At 48.2% G+C, this 15478-nt stretch overlaps 1 protein-coding gene across 12 annotated transcripts in view; it reads right to left on the bottom strand.

Annotated features, from left to right (window-relative positions):
- Positions 1–15478, bottom strand: part of nfixb (nuclear factor I/Xb) — a 99270-nt gene that overhangs the window by 18993 nt on the left and 64799 nt on the right. For 6 of the 12 annotated variants that reach the window (XM_029250053.1, XM_029250059.1, XM_029250058.1 and 3 more), the window contains exons 3-7: positions 3650–3712; positions 3449–3523; positions 2770–2890; positions 2354–2389; positions 1378–1505 (exon numbers count right to left, since the gene is read on the bottom strand). In XM_029250053.1, coding sequence (XP_029105886.1) covers positions 1378–1505; positions 2354–2389; positions 2770–2890; positions 3449–3523; positions 3650–3712 — 423 coding nt within the window. The remainder of the gene's footprint in view (positions 1–1377; positions 1506–2353; positions 2390–2769; positions 2891–3448; positions 3524–3649; positions 3713–15478) is intronic. The other 6 variants (XM_029250055.1, XM_029250065.1, XM_029250057.1 and 3 more) reach the window with 1 other exon arrangement.

The following is a 15478-nucleotide window of genomic DNA, read 5'->3' as shown; positions in this document are numbered from 1 at the left end:
CACTAAAAAACTGAAATGCTTGTATTAGAATTCACACAATACATAACATTTATCTTCCCATTCCAATCGTCTCCACTTGTCCACTTTAGTTCTCTTAGCACAGAAAAAAGACCAAAAAGCATGTCGCCCCTCGGCGTATTTTGCTTCCAAGATCAATAGCTAAAAGGATACTTCTAAAAAGGGGTATTTTAAATGTATAAAGGCAGGTTTTTATGCTGGAAATTATTAGTTGGATTATTAATTTCTAGGTTAAACCACAGAAGAAAATTAGTGTTGTGAATTCACTAATTTAAGTACTTCAGTACCATGTTAATGCCTGACAGCTGTCCCTCGAGGATCAGCGGAAACCTACTACTATGGCATATTCAACTTCTTACCTAGTCTTATACATACTGTCTAAGACTAAATAATAAAACACACAAAGCCCTGCTCAATTTTTTATAAATTACACTAATAAATATTAGCTCAAATGTTACAAACTGCTAATAAAGTGACGTAATGGAATACAAGGGATATGAACAATATAAGGTTATAGACTCACACCTTGCCACCCAGCACTCCATGCTCCATGCACACACACTCACTCACTCACGCATTTACAGGACAGAAGCAGTGTCTCAAGGTGAGATTAGGAAAGCAACAGAAACCAAAGAAACAGCTACACCTTTAGTCGGCAGTAAATCCCATACACCATCAGTGAAACTGTGTATTGTGTACCGAAGATCTTGGCCCTCAGTCCCAGCCTGTTCCACTACCGCACCACACAGGAGCAGGAAGTATCACACAGAACCAAAGTGAAGCACACAGAACCCCACAGAATACTGGGATGGCTCCTCAACACAAAGCTCTTCTTCAGTCTTGGTTCCCTAGGTCACCCAGAAGTGATTTTAACCTCAGAAGAATGACTGACATTATAAACCTTGTTATAAAGGCAGTTTTGGTCAATGCTACAATTTTCTAAGTTTGAGAACTATTTGATAGAAGAACATTCATGGAAAACATCACGATAAAACTCTAATATTGTGTGTGTGATATTTTTACCTTATTGGAAGTGAACAAGAAACAAATATGAAAGGAGAGGCAAAAAAATCCACAGTTACGTTCTATAAATAACCCCTGAGTAAATATTCATATCATGTCTGTGAGACTCCTACATCATCAGAATGCTAAATAAGACAGACAAGAGCATCGCCAGTGTCAAAGGTTTCTGGGTGTGCCACTTCATATTCAAGCCTCAACTCTTAACTGCTTCCCTGAAATTTTTATTTTTTAAAGAAAAGTGCAACAGAGTTGAGAGGGGCTGGCTGAGAGCTGGGACCACAGGACTCAGACAGAGCGTGCTGTACATGAATTAGAACAGAAAGGAGAGCGTCAGACCTGTGTCCACATCGTTTGGCCAGCCACTGGACTGGGAACTGCTGGCCGCAGGCGAGCGGCCGGAGTAAAAAACATCATCCACCGGGCTCTCCATCTCACTGTCATCAATGGACTTGCGCTTGTTGGAACTGGAAGACAGAAGAACAAAGAGCTAAGCCTGTTCCTGAAATTTCTCTCTACATGGGCTGATCACTGGTCGAGTGATCTGCTTACATTCACATGTGACACAACACTTATTCAGGTTTACAATGCAAGTTTCTACAAGCATATATTTAAGAATCGCAATTAATTCAAAAAAGATCCTACTCAGTCAAAGCACCTTCGGCAATATACGAAGATACGTACATCTGGAGCAATGACAGAAATCCAGCAAGAATCCAAGTACTCAAACTAGCTGTGCAGGTTACGCATTGAAAAGCATACTGCAAATATACAAAATCAGTTTGAATCACTTTTTACTAGTGGTGCTATTCTGACCTTAAGTTTCTTCACATCACATGTAAAGATTCACACCCCTGACCATGGCAGCTTCTAACATCGGATGCGAGAGGAAGCCAGAAGAAAGGCTACACAGCGGCTACACTTGTTCTTCATCTATAAGCTTCTTGCTCCTTCAGTAAATTGGCACTATGCTTGACAGCTTTCGCCGGATATTATAAGTCCTGCTTGCAAACCAGATTTATCATCTAATTTACAGATAGTTGCGTATCGGTGCAGAGAACAAACCACAGTTTGTGAATTTCCGACAGTTGACTCAGAAACGTCACTTGTCTGCAGTTACATTAAACTCCTTCATATAGAAATGAAGATAAAGTCTAGTGTTGTCTAGTGCTCAGCTGAATTTATTCATTATCCTACAGTAACATTCCAGTCCGCTATGAATGTGTGCCATGTGTGTTTGTATTCGTGTGTATATGTGTGCTAGCTGTGCCCTGCCGCAGCATTAAGCAGAAGAGGCCAGAGTGAATGAAGCTACCTCCGTGGAAGACTTGCATAGAGCTCCATCTCAGTCCTGCAGCGCAAGAAGAAAAGAAAAAGGAAGACAGAGAGAGCCACAGACAGAGGAAGCAAGGGGAAGGGAGAGAAAAAGAAGTCCCATAACACATTCACAGGACAGTGCGTAAGTGTACTGAAGCATGCAAAGGGTTCAGACCACAGCGGTGACAGAAGAGTAAGACACTCGTTCCCTACTGCCGAGTCGCAGGCACTATGAACACGCATGCTTTGTGCCTTGGCCATGCAAGGAGGGCAAAGTCACTTAGCACAACATTTGTGAAGAGGTGACTGAACTGTCTGACCTGCTGTTTGAATGGTGGCACCTGGCCAGTGCCGCTGAAGTGTTTGCTAAGATGTGCGTGGCTGGAATCGTGGTGGTTGCGTTGTGAAGCCTACCTGGTGGATGGGGTGGAGGTGATGGAGCGCCGCCCCAAGGTCACCTGGTTGATGTTGTAGTAACCAGGACTCTCCAGGTCTGCCAGTGAGAAATTGGGGCCGGACGCCGTGGCAACTGGAGCTGAAGGCAAAAGAGAGAATTAATCAAATGGGGCGGTGTTGCGTGTGCGCGAAGCAAAGAGAAAAAAAAAATTGATCGTAATGAATGCAGAGATACAGAGAATGGTTAAGTATTATTTTACTTTGTGTTTTATTTTTTTTTTTGCTGCTGCTGTGCTCTTGTGTGTTATCATTGCATTGCTGTTTTGATCTTTTTATTAATATTCAACTAATTAATAAGTCATGCTGTTTTGTTTAAGCACCAGTAAAATAGCAGCACAGAACAAAGAAGCTTTGATGTTTGCCAGTCTATATCTGAAGCTCTTTGCTGTTGAATCCATATTTATATCCTCCAAATTGTTAGTTGCTTTGGAGGACAGCGTCTACTAATTGTATAAATTTAATGGAAAAACAAATGCAACTGAGGGAAATTCATAATCATCCTGGAACCTTATTTTTTAAACGATCAAATTGTATGTTTCAAGTACATGTATAAAAGGGTGAGATTGGATATGAGAGTGCTAGCGATAAAAGAGGACGAACCAGACGGCGTAAAGGTGTGAGAACAGCGGTTACTCACTCTGTGACACGCGGACAAGCTCGGTCACGTTCCACACGCCTGAAGTCACGAAGCAGTCCTGGAAACTCAAGTGCCCTGAGAACAGCGAGAAGACAGGAACTAAAGCGCAGTGTACAAAAATCTTAATTTGTTTCTATGAAAAAAACTGTTGTGGAAAAGAGGAAGGGGCCAATGAACGATGTGTACGTGTACCTTACTCACCATTGGGTGGCGGCTTGATGTCTGCATCTCCTTGCTGGTTTGAGTTGTCTGATTGTCCGGATTCTGGTGAACAGAGAGTAGAGGGACAGGATATTCAGAAAGCAGGGCCTTGGGAGGAACATTTTTGGACAACGAATTCCTCTCACATGGGTTTATGTCTCACACTTCATTCTTCTCACTCCACTCCTCATTCGATACTTTGCCCTCGTTTGCAAGCGCCATCACCCAACAATAAACACTTCATCTCCGGCAAAATGGCATATGAAATGTGCACATGACAGCATGCAGATGCATGAAGTCTGCTGCCTTGTTCCTTTTCTACGCTGGACATCATATTAAAATGTCATTATGACCCAACGAGATTTTCCACACTTCCAACAAGATTACGGAATGCAAGAAAAATATCACAAAAAAACACCGAGAAGCCCCACTGGTTGAATTTCTAAGGGAAGCGGAAAGAACGATAGAAGCGTTTGTAGCCTTGCTTTCCGTGTCTCCAGTCTCGCTCCCTCTGCTTCAGTTGCACATTCACTCCACACAATCCTGGCAGCCATCTTAGAGCTTGGCAGCCATCTTAGTATTGGCGGTACCAACGCATTCCTGTTTTCTGACAGCACTGGCACACACACACACACACACACACACACACACACACACACACACACACACACGCGGAGGCTGCATGTAACAAAACAAAAATTAACATTAACAAACATGTCAGTTGGCTTGATCAACATTATCATTATCTGTTAATAAGAGGTACGCAGTAGGCATACTTATGTATTATTTTCGTATAATGAACTGATTATATGTTTAAATCCTGAAGTGAGGGCAACAAATGCCATGTGAAACGAGAGCTACGTGAAAAATGCTAAAATCTTACCAATACAAGAATATTGCAAATCAGCCAGGCGCTGCCGTTTATAGTAAAAGACTATTTGCCTTGGAGACATTCACGATCAAATTAAGTGTTCTGAGATATCGAAGTTATGAAAACAGAATGATCGTTATTAGATGTATCAAGAGTCACACTGAGAAAAGACAAAATAAATGCTTCATATGGCGGATTTTAAACCCTCTTACATAGTGCCAGTGAGGAGGTATGAATGTGTCCAAAGAGGAATGTGGACCCCTGTCCTTGTCTGTTCACAGATAATTAATCAATTCCCAATGATGTTTAGCAAGTTATTGCTTTTCCAAGTGGTTTGGTGAGCCAAACCAAAGGGGCCCCATCATTAAGTTTGCTAACTTCACGGCTTTGCTTGGACAGGGTGAGAAGGCCTGAAGGCCTGCCTGTTTTCACCTCCTACCGATGCAGCCGAAGCGGAGGTCATGCCACTACTTTGACTGGACAATGTTCATCTGTAAGATGGACCACGACTAGCAGGGCAGAAAAAAGAGCCACTGTCTTCAAGACATAGTGGTTCAATGCTTCCATGCAAGCACGCAAGATGTTCCAGGAAGTGTACAAAAGAAATTAAAACTATACTGAGAAGAAACACGAAAAAGCTGAATACAGTACCATGTGAACACCCTCTTAAGCAGACTGTATCTCTTAACTCTCAACTGTGCTAAACCATCAGTGATAAAGCCTTCTTGCCGCAGGACACACAGAGCACACAGTGGTGTCTGAGTACCGTGGGAGTGGCCATTCTCTGCCTGTTAGGCTACAATAAATATTACACGGCACATTAGTAGGGAGTCCCTCCTGGAGCTCAACCTCGCAGTATGGAAATGCTTTTCTGTCAAAAAACAACAAAGGACATTACCAGGAGGCAAAGATGATCAAACAGAGATGAAACGACCATGTTCACACACACACACACACACATTTACACTGCAACCATGCTCTCCGACACGGTCCCTGAAGCAGGCCCAAACAATGGCGGATTCAGCTGTCATCGTTATCTGGGGCCTCACCGCTGCGATAAGGCGCTGGGCGCAGTGTGGAATCAGTGCCACCGTGCTTTATCAAGCAGGCCCCAGTGCCAGCCAGCGGCACCGCCCACCCAGCCTGGCGTTATCTCCCCACAGCAGGACCCCCGTGGCCCCACGCACGGGCGTGGCCTCGGGGGAGCGCATCGCACAAGCTCACATAGACACTCGGCGGGAAAAAAAACACACAGGCGCAAACGCTAAAGTTTTTTTACAGTATACTTTATGTGACCACATTAGCATGTAAAACATGTCTGCAGAGTATCTTGGGGCAAAATTCGCTAGCTGGTTACAGGCTACCTAGGGCCAGTGCTGGTCACAGGCTGCAACTCCATCTGTGATGTTTTCTCCCGCAGAAACCGACACTGGTTCAAAATGCGCTTGCCCTCAGGGTAACAGTGATGACAGCAGCTCGCCAAAGGCCACAATGGCGCTCTGCAATGAACTCAGCTTGGCGGCCCTGCTCTCCGTCTGAGAAGAAGACCTGGATCAGACCCAGCGCTCGGGGAGGCCGCCTTACTGGCCTTTGCGTCAGTCTACCATGCTGTCACTCATGCTGTAAGAATGAAGAGGCAGAGAAAAGGTCCATAAATTCAAGAGAAACAACTTCCCAGATGAAGCCTCATATGGACACGGTGCTATTTATAGCTCAGCACGGAGACAGCTGGTGTTTATTTGCGTGTGTATGTGTTCTTATGTGTATAAAGCAGAGCTTCGTTTGGTCTTGAACAACTGCTATCTAAAAGGCCTCCTAAGCAGCACCCTGAAACATACTCCAGACTACAATCATATCAAAATTTCTCATTGCTACAACTGGAGAAAGCACTCTGCGACATTGAAGCGTCTGAACAGCCCAAGTAGCTCCAGCAAAGCACACACACACACACACACACACACACACACACACACTAAAGCCACTTGTCCCAAGCAGGGTCACGGCAAACCAGAGCCTAACCCGGCAACACAGGGCGCAAAGCTGGAGGGGAAGGGGACACACCAAGGACGGGACGCAAGGCACCCCAAGTGGAACTCGAACCTCAGACCCACCAGAGAGCAGGCACAGGCCAAACCCGTTGCGCTACTGTGCCACCGCACCCCTGTGCCCCCCCTCCAGCAAAACAGATAGCTGGAAATATAAAAGTAACACAGTAAAAAAATCCAGTTGTGCACCAGAGGTACCAATGCACTGGGTGTCAGTGGAGGGGCTTCGGTGTTAACTGGAGAAAGGCCTGCCCATCTGTCAGGTTGCTGCATGTCCCTAGTGACTGAATTCTCATGCTACTGTCCTCATGTTACACCCCTCCCCCCCCAGGCTGCACCCCCAGCAAACAGAAGATACCCCAACTGTACTGCAGTATTTCATACTTCCTGTCGAGTTACCCGAATCAGAACTAATTATGCACTCTTATTCTTAACATCTTACCCCAGTGGTGTGAATTAAAATATACTTTAATGTGACAAACCTTCACAGTTCAAAATTTTCAGCCCAAAAAAGGAAAAACTTGCATATAACCTTCCCATTCATAAAGATATACATTATAAAGCACGAATAACAAGACACATTGGTACTCAACGGATGGCGTACAGCGACCAGGTCAGTTTTACAGGTAAGAAAATCTAAAATCTCAACTAGTTCGGGACTGGCACCTTAAAGGACACCACTAGATGATGCCACTGAGTAGCTACAGTGTCTTACACAATACAGACCTCTGCTTTCTTTATGCATTGAGGACAGGTATGTAATAAAGAAAACTGCATTGAGTTTCATAAATCCAGTTGACATCTGCAATTAAAAAAACCGCAGAGACCTCAGGTGTAATACACAGAAATGGTTTATCTGCTTGTTACTGTACTTGTGTTATTGTCTACATGCTGCAGACAATTTATAAGCATATCCTTGCATCTGTCACTGTATATGTGTGTGTGTGCGTGTGTGCGAGTCCAATCTTGTCACCCGACTGGAACAAATGACGATCTACAAATCCTCCCCGCCCCCAGGTAACGCATCCCAGCTTCCCAATTGAGTTTCACTTAAGAGGTTTATCAGTGTGTTGCTAAACATTCTGACCTTTTTTAAATCCTTAATGCGCTTAAAATGTTCCAAACCCTCATAATCCTTCAGGCTAGCCCACACAGATGTTCATGGAGCTGTGTTATTGGAATTTATTTTAATATTTATTCCTCCAGTTCTCACTTATTTATTAATTTCCCATCTTCTGAGGCCGGTGAGTATCTGACTTTTTTGGCCATCAGCCGGCGCTCCCTTCGGACACCTCTGAACCGAGTCCTCGCTTAGTGATATCAGACTCCCTGGATTCAAGGGGAATTCACATTTATGTCGAAGCTTCTCAGGACACCCGATGCTACTTTTCATAAACTTGAACTAGTCCATGCTGCTGTGAGATGATGACTGTGCTCTAGACCAGTACGCTGGATCTTTAAACATCAACTCTGGCACCTTTGTGTGTATGTATGCGTAGAGCACGTACGGTCATATCCTTCTTTGTGTACCCACTATGTGTTCAGAGCAGAGTACAACATATTGTTATTTTGTGTTGGGCTCAACATAGTGTATCACTGTGTTTCACTGTGTAGCCCTGTGTAGCCTGTGCAGTGCGCTGTCACCATGCCTGCTCCTGCATCCCTCCGAGCTTGCGTAGCCCTCGTGTCACCGTGTATCGCTAAATTGGCCGCGGACCTTTGTATAGCTCTGCGTAGCCCGGTGTGTCCCTCCGCAGCTCTGTCCATCCCTCTATATCACCGTGCGGCTCTGAGTAGACCTGTGTAGACCTGTGTGTGTGCCCGCGCAGACCAGGCAGCCGGCATGGGGGAGGGGCAGACTAGCAGGCAGGCTGGCTGGGTGAGGGAGCAGGTGTGGGGAGCTGCCCATCTGTGTGCCCATCTGTGCCTGGCACATACACTGGGCCAGCCTCACACACAGCACAGAGAACCAGGGGAACAGGAGACCCCATCAGAACCCGCACTACTACATAGCATCCCCTCCTTTTCCCTCATTCCCAACATGGAGCCTCCACATTGTAATTATCCATTTTCTAACTGCAGTGGTATTCATAACTTATCATTTCATTTATACAACAACCCTCCCGTGGACATTTTTACTGAAGCAGAGCAGGTTAATTACCCCGCTTAAGCGAGCAAAAGCCGATTTCTCCCTTGGTTTCAAACAAGCCACAATTCAATTAGTGACTTTTAGTCCAGTTCCTTAACCAATGATGCATATTCAGTCTGCGGGGACAAGCGGCATGTACTTACACGTCATAATAAACCATGTTCGCACAGATGCATTTGTATGGGCTGCCCGCAAATGACATCATTTTGTGGAGACCACTGAGAGTCTACGTGGCGCCGAAAAGGTTGGAACGATAGAAATCAGGGCACGGAAAAGACTATTTGACTGAGAACAATGGCTCAATCTACATACCTGCGCAAGCTGTAGGGATGGGATGAAGACAAGCATCGTTTCCCTAACGCGCTTTAGTAAAACGCATGGCAGCAGGTGGGTACAGCCAAGAAGGACAAATGGAAGTGTTGCCCTTTCAGACCGAGGAACCGCATTCCTCCAGTAGGGCTAACCGCCCCAAGCCAGCCTTGCTAGACCTGGACTGGTGCCCACCCCAGTACCGACACACATTCCTGTCAACAGCGGGCACAACTCTAACATGCAAATGAACCCGACTCTAATATGCAAATAATTATTTACGGTTCAGTGCCCACTCCTGCTCCTAGGGGTGCTCTAGAGTAGCAGAAACTACAATAAAATAATAAGTATGTCACAGCTGTGGGGATGAAACCACTGATAAAATAATCTCTACCGGATGACACACTCCGCACGCTATATTTAACATTTATGTAACTGACGCTGACATCAGTACAGTATTTGCCGGTAGACGGGAGAAATAACTGGCGTCTCTGTAAGGAGAGGCTTTCCTTGAGCGAACGTTCTCCGTCAGAAAAAGCTGGAGCAAAACACTTGAAGATACCAAGCGGTTGCCCCGGAGAACTGTGTTCACAACCTTCGGCCAGCAGGTGTCACCTGAGGGCAGCAAGGCTGGATGGACACTGGACGCAGAGCGAAGAAATGAAATCTGCCTCTGACTGGGCGCAAAGTTTAAATCCAGACCAGAAATCACAACTCTAAAACAAGAAGAAAGAGAGCAATAAACACAAAGTTGTTCCACAGAGATTATGCCTGTTTACACTGATGCCCTGCATGAAATTGTGCTCCGAAGCTGTGTTTCAATGCCAAGAATGCGGATGCAGCATAACACGAGAGGATGTGTGCGTGTACTGTTTAACCTCTCATCGCACGTTCAGACTTTATGACGGATCCTGCAACGTACTCGACAGCAGGGTGACATGACCTGAGGTCCAAAGGACGCAGTCCGGGGACGGCGTGAAAGGATGGGGATGAGGAACAAGGAGCGGGGACGGCCTGTGGGGACGAGGTGAACCTACATTTACATTATACATTCATTCATTTCTCCAAAGCGACATACATCTCAGAGAAAATACAATTTGTGAATTACATTAGGAGAAAGAGACAGTTGCAGACATGTGATTCTTAAGTAAACTGAGTTTCTTTGCACTTTTTGCACCGATGTTCATCGCTCAAGTAGCTGCATAAAACTCAGAGGAGACGAACCCCGATCGCCTTCCTACAATTTTTTTTTATTTTTTATTTTTAAAAAAGTACACAAACATTTACGTACAATGCAGGAGCGGCGGCTGTGTAAAGGGTTATGTGGGGATGATCATGAAGTTACGGCGCGTGAACATTTACACCATACATGAGCTAGAGAGATGTTGGGCGAAGTGAGTCTGTAAAAGGTGACTTTTCAGACCCTTCTTGAATGTAGACAGAGTTTCAGCAGTTCTGAGTGGGAGGGGGAGGTCATTCCACCACACCTGCCAACTTCCCTTCATCGCCCCTCCCAGCGTAACAAAAGCACAGGCAAGAAGACAACTCCAAAGCGACAGAAGGGAGCACGATCGGCAATCCGAACCCCCCGGACTTCCCGCCTGATTGTACCGCAGGGTATTTGCATCCTCTCTAAGCGGTCCCTGTGAGGTGCTGCCACCTCACCTTAGCCCAGCGGGAACAGGTCACCTGGCCGCGCTTCAGAGGGACTGCTCACTACCTGCTGACAGAACCAGGTTAGCCCGGTGTCTCATTCTGTTTCACCTCTTCCTCAGTCCCAGAGGGGAACAGTGCCAGTTATGACTTAAACTAGACATCTGAGCGAGGGTTTTGGTTACTGGGCCTCCGACAGGTCACTGGGAACAAAAATGACACGTTAACGAGAAATAGCACAAGCCCTACTCTGTGCCTGCCCCACTCCACAACACATTTATTAAATGCTGTATAAGCTGAAAGGAACAGGAGTGCAGTCCATTGCTCGCAGGGTAAGTGTAACCTCGGTGTATGACCTGTCACTGACTGCGTGCTGGTGTGTGGGCGCAGCGGGCCAGTGGGCGTGCAGGTCACGTGATGCGCCCCTGCTGTTCTGTGCCAGAGGGAGAGGCAGCAGAGAGAAGAGGCGGTGGGGACGGGGGTGGTGGGGGGGGTGGCTGGATGGGGGTTGGGGAAGCTGTGGGAACGACAGGCTCTGCCAAGAAAGAGGAGAGCAGCCAGAATAAAGACGCAGGAAAGAAAGGCAGACTTGTTGGCAAGGGCCAGGGGCGGGAGAGCGTAGGGTGTATTGTATGTGTCAACCAACACTGTCGGGATCAAAACGATCGCGCTGTCGCAGGATGTCGAACGAGGGACGAGAACAAAGATGCGCTGAGAGGCTGCGAAACCCGACGAGGCAGCGGGGTCTTTTTGCACTGACCCTGCGCTTACGATAAAGCTGTGATGGCGAGCCATGAAGATGTACCGGGGAAAGATTACGAGAGCAGCGATGGCTGGTTCGTTTCTTCAGCGCACCCAGCACTGACACGGCCTAGCGCTGTCACGGCGTGTCATTTCATCCAAAAAAATTTTTACCTATATGAAACGATCGGTTGTACTTAACAATACCGTTAAGCACACACACACACACACACACACACACACACACACTGACTGAGTGGGGTCGCGGCGAGCCAGGGTCTAACCCGGCAACACAGGGCACAACGCTGGAGGGGGGGGGGGACACACCCAGGATGGGACACCAGTCTGCCACAAGGCACCCCAAGCGGGACTTGAACCCCTGACCCACCGGAGAGCAAGTACAGGCCAAAAAAAGCATTTTTCATAAGAATATGGCCATTATTTTACATGCCCATGTAGCTTAGCTGGTAAAGCCTAATGAACACATTCAGCAAAGAAAAAACTTGGGATTTATTGTTTACGCTTTCAATCCATTTCTAAAGCAGAGTATTTTACACACACACACATTGTCTGAACCACTTGTCCCATACAGAGTCACAGGGTGTAAGGCTGGAAGGGGAGGGGACACACCCAGGATGGGACGCCAGTCCGTCGCAAGGCACCCCAAGCGGGACTCAAACCCCAGTGCCACTATGCCCCCCTAGAGTATTTCACACACACACACTTTCCGAACCGCTTGTCCCATACGGGGTCGCGGGGAGCCGGAGCCTACCCGGCAACACAGGGCGTAAGGCCAGAGAGGAGGGGACACACCCAGGATGGGACGCCAGTCTGTCGCAAGGCACCCCAAGCGGGATTCGAACCCTAGACCCACCGGAGAGCAGGACCCGGTCCAACCCGCTGCGCCACCGCACCCCCGCAGAGTATTTTACTGTTTAGTTAAATCAAAAGTGCTCTTTTAAGAGGTAAGCAGTCTAGAGGCCACAGGAGGGCACCACACGTTTGTTGCATGTTTACTCCAGCAGTGACGATACGGAAGCTTCGCTACGGGTACAACAAGACGGCCCTTTCTTGGACCCTTTTGCCAGCGTCAGCCCTTTACTGCGGCCACGCGGCATGGAGTCGAGCTGGGGGCAGAGAGCAGGCAGGAGGTCAGGTCAGCAGAGGAAAAGAGCAGAGAGCGATAAAGAGCAGGATGAGATGGTAAAAACATCAGCGCCCAAGCAAGCCACGACAGACGGGAAAAGGCGCTCAAAATGGCTGCTGTTGTGCCTTCCGGCAGCTGGCTGGCCTGTACTTAACAAGCAACACAAGTCTTGCTGGAAACACAGATAACCCGTAAAATCAAATTAAAAACCAAATTATAAACCCACCGCAGGCGACCACGTGAGAAGGGTGAGGGGGAACGTGTGTGTTTGCGCATTGACCGAAATTTGGCCCAGACTATATAGGCTTGAGTAGAGCAATAATCTTCTTGGTACTGGCGGTGCGTGCGTGTGCGAGGGAAGGAGAGAGAGAGAGGAGTACACACTGCTGTCGACCTCCCACTGTGGCCTTATTTCTGTGGCTTTCCAGCGCAACAGGGCTGCTGTCTCTACGCAGGGTCTCGGTCCCGTTTAACCCCCACTAGCTGCTTTAGCTCTGGTCCTTCGGCGGAGCCAGAAGCGGCCGGCGGGACCATTTCCCAACAGATGCAGTCTGGGGAGAAGCAAACGCAGACAGACACAGACGTGGGAACACAGCAGACCGATAGCCCAAAGGTGTCCGCGTCTAAGGGACTCCCGCAGGCTGGGAAACACGGCTGGCTAACATCGCGTTAGCAAGGCCTAGCGCCGCTAACGGTACAATAAGGCCGAAAGAGCGGACGCGTGTCGACGAGACGGGTCGCGTGAAGCGGAGGAGCGCAGCTGCCGAGAATGCGGGAAAGTGACGAAAGAGGTTAGCGGCAGCCAAGCGAGGACGTTAATCTTTCTGAATAATGAAATGTTTACAGGCCACAGCATGGCAGCTAATGCAACAGATCCGCATTTCTTGAGAACTGTTGCATCAGCACGCGAGGCTAACCAGCAAAACTGGCGTATTTCACAACGTTTACATCAGGAGGGGGAGACAGGAAAAAAAACAAGTGGCGAAAGCGCCCGTGCATTTTTCAGAGTCTTACACTTGCAAGGGAACGGCGTTGAGGACAACGAGGACTGCGAGTCTTTGTCCTCGGGTGATGAGAGCGCTGTCGAAAAGCTTGGAACTCGCCAGTCAGCGAGCGAACTGATGAAATATCGAGGAGCAAGTAACGTTACGGCCTGCGGCTGCCGGGGCGCTCACAACGAGGGAAGCGCTATTAATGCCGTCACGCTACTCGCGACTTGAGGATGAGGACCCGACTCATTACCAGACGCGTTTTTATGAAAATGTTTTTGGAACTGGGGCTGCATGACGCGGGCCTGCATTGCTCCGGAGACAGGACCGTTGGCTCCGGCCCCGTGGAGGTCCCACCGCTGACGTAAAGGGCTGAAACCGAAAACCTGCCCTGAGCCTGAGCCGCTGTGGGGGCGGTCACCTGAGCGCTAAGCACTGCCGCATTTCCCAGTCCACAGTTCACGCTTCCCCAACAGCAGGGCTCTCACTCTCTCCAGATAACAAGTAGCCAAGGGCTCATCGAGCAAGACAGAACCCTGGTATTAAGGGCTGTCCTTGAAAAGTGAACCTGGTAAAGGCAGGTCTGGCCCTCAATAATGCACACCGCGTCTTAAGTATGATCAACTTCATTGCTGCAAAGGAAGGACCTGCTCTGATCATCCCTCTCGATGCAGAAGAGGCATTTGACAAGGTAGAAAGGAGTTTTTGATTTGCTGTCTTCGACAGACGTAGGACGAGCAATAACTTGAGCCCTTGTAGCGAAATCCTTCGGCACACGTTAATACAAATGGCTTTGCGGAACTAAAAACACAGAAAAAACGCAAACGGACAAGTGCGAGCATGGATAAGTGGCATTCCTGAGCATCAGCTACTCACATGTGACAGAAGTGTGTCCGTATTTCATAGGCCGTGCGTATCGCCGCAGTCGTGGCAGCAGCATTTTTGTTTATCCCCGTGGCACAATGTGGGGACACCATGCTGTCTGTGTCAGCCCTGGCTTTAGCCTCAGATAAGGTGAAATGAATAACTGTCTAGACCTCCAGCCTTTCACCGGGGTGGTAATGTGGGTAAGCCACGGCGGTTTGACGAACACTGCCGTCCTTCCCTACATGCCGCTCTTTCCTAGGGTACCTCTTGCCCTTGCCCGCGCTCCCCTCTGCTTCCGGACAAATCCCCAGGAGCGAGACAAACGCTCGGGGGGGGGGGTAGGTAGCCAGAAAATCCCAGGATTCCGTCACACAGCAGCGGCCGGCGCGATGCACGATTTTACGTAAATGTGACATATCACAAATGGCCTCGTCAAACCAAAAACACACTTCGAGGTTATTACAATAAAAAAAGAGGGAAGCCACTGCACTCTGCTGTTACTCTGCGGTTTACTCAGTTTTACTGCAGCACTGCACTATAACATGATCCTGCAGAGGCCCTGACAGCACAACCCCACAATATTAACGCTGACACTTCTCCAAATATACGCAGTTGCGTGTTTTCGGAATCTATTCAGCTCGAGCGCCTTTCCTCAAGGTATAAAAGCAAGGCGCTCGCTTCAAAAGCGACCGGGGAGGAGCGGGAAGGACAGGAACGGAGGGCAGGAAGCTGCCCTTCCATTAAGGAGAGGTGGTGGGGAAAATCTCAGCGTTGCTCAAAAGATGGATGTATGAGAGCGCGGAGTGATTGAGTACCCCAAGAAAAAAAAAAAACCCAAGGAGGGGCATGGAGGGTCTCGCGGAGGGACTTGAGGAGGTGGTACCATCTCTTTGGCAGCCCCTCGGAAACGACTGGCGTTTCGCGGAGCGCCTCTGGGACCGCGACTCCAGGCGGGGCTTTGTGAGGAACAGCTTTGTGTGGAAAAAGGGAAGGAGGCAAAGGGAACGGGAGCAGCAGGGGCTGGAGGAGGAACCGAGACTCCTCGGGGGATTTGAGTC

This window comes from Scleropages formosus, chromosome 3, assembly GCF_900964775.1.
Source record: "Scleropages formosus chromosome 3, fSclFor1.1, whole genome shotgun sequence".
Lineage (NCBI taxonomy): Eukaryota > Metazoa > Chordata > Actinopteri > Osteoglossiformes > Osteoglossidae > Scleropages > Scleropages formosus.
The sequence above is the reverse complement of the archived record's forward strand: the minus strand, read 5'-3'. Positions and strand labels throughout refer to the sequence as shown.